The sequence below is a fragment of the Tubulanus polymorphus genome, chromosome 6, assembly GCF_964204645.1.
Source record: "Tubulanus polymorphus chromosome 6, tnTubPoly1.2, whole genome shotgun sequence".
NCBI classification, from domain to species: domain Eukaryota; kingdom Metazoa; phylum Nemertea; class Palaeonemertea; order Tubulaniformes; family Tubulanidae; genus Tubulanus; species Tubulanus polymorphus.
Window position 1 is genome coordinate 17159193 of NC_134030.1, and position 2821 is coordinate 17162013.

General features: G+C 47.3%; 1 protein-coding gene across 1 annotated transcript; it reads left to right on the plus strand.

Moving 5' to 3' along the window:
• The first annotated feature begins 583 nt into the window (after window positions 1-583).
• LOC141907795 (uncharacterized) lies at window positions 584-1300 on the plus strand. Its single transcript, XM_074797535.1, has one exon. It carries the CDS (start codon window positions 584-586, stop codon window positions 1298-1300), a length of 717 nt encoding a protein of 238 aa, XP_074653636.1.
• Window positions 1301-2821: the final 1521 nt, after the last annotated feature.

Consider the following 2821-nt stretch of genomic DNA (forward strand, 5'->3'; position numbering starts at 1 on the left):
CCAGTATGGTTCGAACGCACGAATTCTCTTGGGCGAATTTGAACGCTTGGCAATGGTAGAAAACCTGCTTGTTCTGAAACCACTTCCTGGTGCCAGATTAGCCAAAAACTGGGTAGTTCTGCCAAATGTGCTATTACTTAAGGTCCTATCTAACCTCCATAATGGTATATCCAGTAAGCACTTAGGGACCACCAAGACAGAACGTAAAGTCCGCCAACGGTTTTGGTGTTTTGGACTGGCGAAGGCAGTCAATAGCTTTGTCAAGCAGTGCCGTAAATGTCAGCAATGCAAAAACCCTCCTAAATGACCTTAAGCGCCACTGGTTCCGACGCCAATCGGTAGGAGAGGGCAAAGGCTGCATATCGACATTGTTGGCCCTCTGCAACGAACTAAGCGTGGGAACGTTTATATCATTGTGGTGCAAGGCGCTTTCATCAAGTGTGTTGAGGCCTGGCCAGCTAGAAACCACAAAGAACCAACAGTTGCCAGGAAGGTCGTGAATGAGTGGATCACACGCTACGGATGCCCCGAAAGTATTCATTCGGACCATGGATCCAATTTTGAATCTCGACTCTTCAGTGAGATGTTGAGCCTGCTTGAGATTGAAAAGACCAGAACGACCGCCTATCACCCCATGGGAAACGGCCAGGTCGAGAATTTTAACAAGTCTATAAAATCAATGTTGACCACGACGGTGAATGACATGGGGAATGACTGGGACGAGAAACTTCAGTCCTGTTTGATGGCTTTTCGTTCCAGTGAGCAGGAATCGACAGGCGAAACGCCATTTTTCATGACATTCGGCAGTGAGATGACCTTACCACTGGACCTTTTAGTGAGCCCTCCTGAGGAACCTGTCCATCTGACCAAGTTTAGCCAGGACATGTGTAGAAACCTGACTGAAGCTCATCAGAGAGTCCATGACCACCTTGGAAAAGCCCAACGACGTCAGACAGCTAATTACGATAGATTTGCTCAGCGTGGGGGGTACAACGTGGGTGACCGAGTATGGAGGTATAGCCATGCCCTCAAGACTGATGAGGCAGCCAAGTTCCATAAGCGCTGGATGGGTCCTTACATAATTGTCGAGAAAATCTCTGAGGTAACTTACCGCGTTCAGTTGGAGGGGGGTTTAGGAACCAAGGTTCGGACAGTGCATTTCAATGATCTGAAGCTCTGTCATGGACCCATAGTTGAGGTTTCCCCAAACAAGTCGCGGATGAAAAAACATAGACGCCTTAGACCCCACCAACCGCCAGTCCGTCCGTCAGCTCATCAAGGACGTGATACAGCTGGTTAAGCTGTACTCACTGGCTCAGGAGCCCCTATTTGAATTGGTTGCGGGTGAGTTGGTGCAGTCATGTGTTGAACACCTTTACGACCCTAAAATGGTTGTGGTGGGTGCGGTGATTCAGGGAATTAAGGCAGCGGTCGCTTCGTCGAAGAGATCGCCCATCCACCTCTCAACTAGCCAGTTTAAGATTCTGAAAAGGACCTTATCCAGGTTTGTTGAGCAGTACGGTGGAATGGGCAGCGTCCTTGAGCCGAAATTTTCGGTATTGGGCAGTGCAGCGAAGGTCGGAGAGCTGAGGAGTCCGATTTTACTCCTCAGTGACTCCATGTTCAAAGATTCCCGATCCACAAGCAAACTGTTCATCATTGCTCACCCTGGGGAGCGTCTGGAGCAGCTGGAAGATGGGGTTAAAACAACACGAGTCACCTGTTGTGCGGTTGTTGTTAACCACGGTATCAATAACATCCGTAACTATGGCCAGACAACAGAGAATATTTATTCGCTGTACGCTGTTCTGGCCAGGAAATACCCGAACCTTCCACTGTTCCACCTTTGGTTGCCCAAAGCTCCTGTTATGAGAGGAAAGCGAGAGACGGTGGTCCCCATAGACCGAATCAACACGCACTGCAAGAAAGCGGGATTTCTGACCATAGACCACCCTGACCTGGAGGATGCGGACTTCAAGGGAATCCACTACCGTCGTTCGGCTATGGAGATTGTCAACCGGCATATCGTCACTGTAGTTAAGGGTCACTTGGGGATATGATATGGTAGTAGGGTGGGCACCGTGCAGCGGTTAAATCACCATACTCTCCTTTCATTACCCATAACTGGTTGCCCAGCTGACATGTTTTACCTCGAATTTTAGTACTGCCGTTGTTTTTGATTTTGATTTTTAGCTTACCTTGTTGCTACGGAATCAGACTCATGTTGGAACTGTCTGCAGGAGACTCAACCAACCCGATGAACCTTCTGTGATTTCAGTGCTGTTCACCGACCTAGGCAAGTGTGTTGATTATTGAGCGAGTACCTTCAAATGGTTTAATCGCCTCAAATCTACCTCCAGTGGAACATAAGCTAGTGTTGGTGTATCAGTTTGGTCGCATTGGATAATTGGATTTATTGCGAATTGTAAATACTGAATGTGTGTGTTGGCGTAACCCGTAGTTTATGACATTTTTGTAACGGACACTGAATATCGACATGATATATGAACTGTAAATACTGGACATATGTGCGGTCGTAAGCTACGCTTACGACACTTTTGGGGGGAGTGGTGTAACGGGTCTCGTACCCGTTTTAATGTATATAGTTTACCGTCGGTAATTAGTGTAATGTATAGTGGAATAAATCACCGCTAGGTGCGGTGTCTTAGAAGTGGAACCATTGTCCGAGTAAGTTCGTTGTTCTTTTCTTCGGGATAAATTGCCCTTTATAGCCTATTGTCAGAGCGTAAGTCATCCTTAAAGGTGGTATTAGCGATTTAGAAGACAGGATCATTACACATGAGACAAATTGATCTAGCCA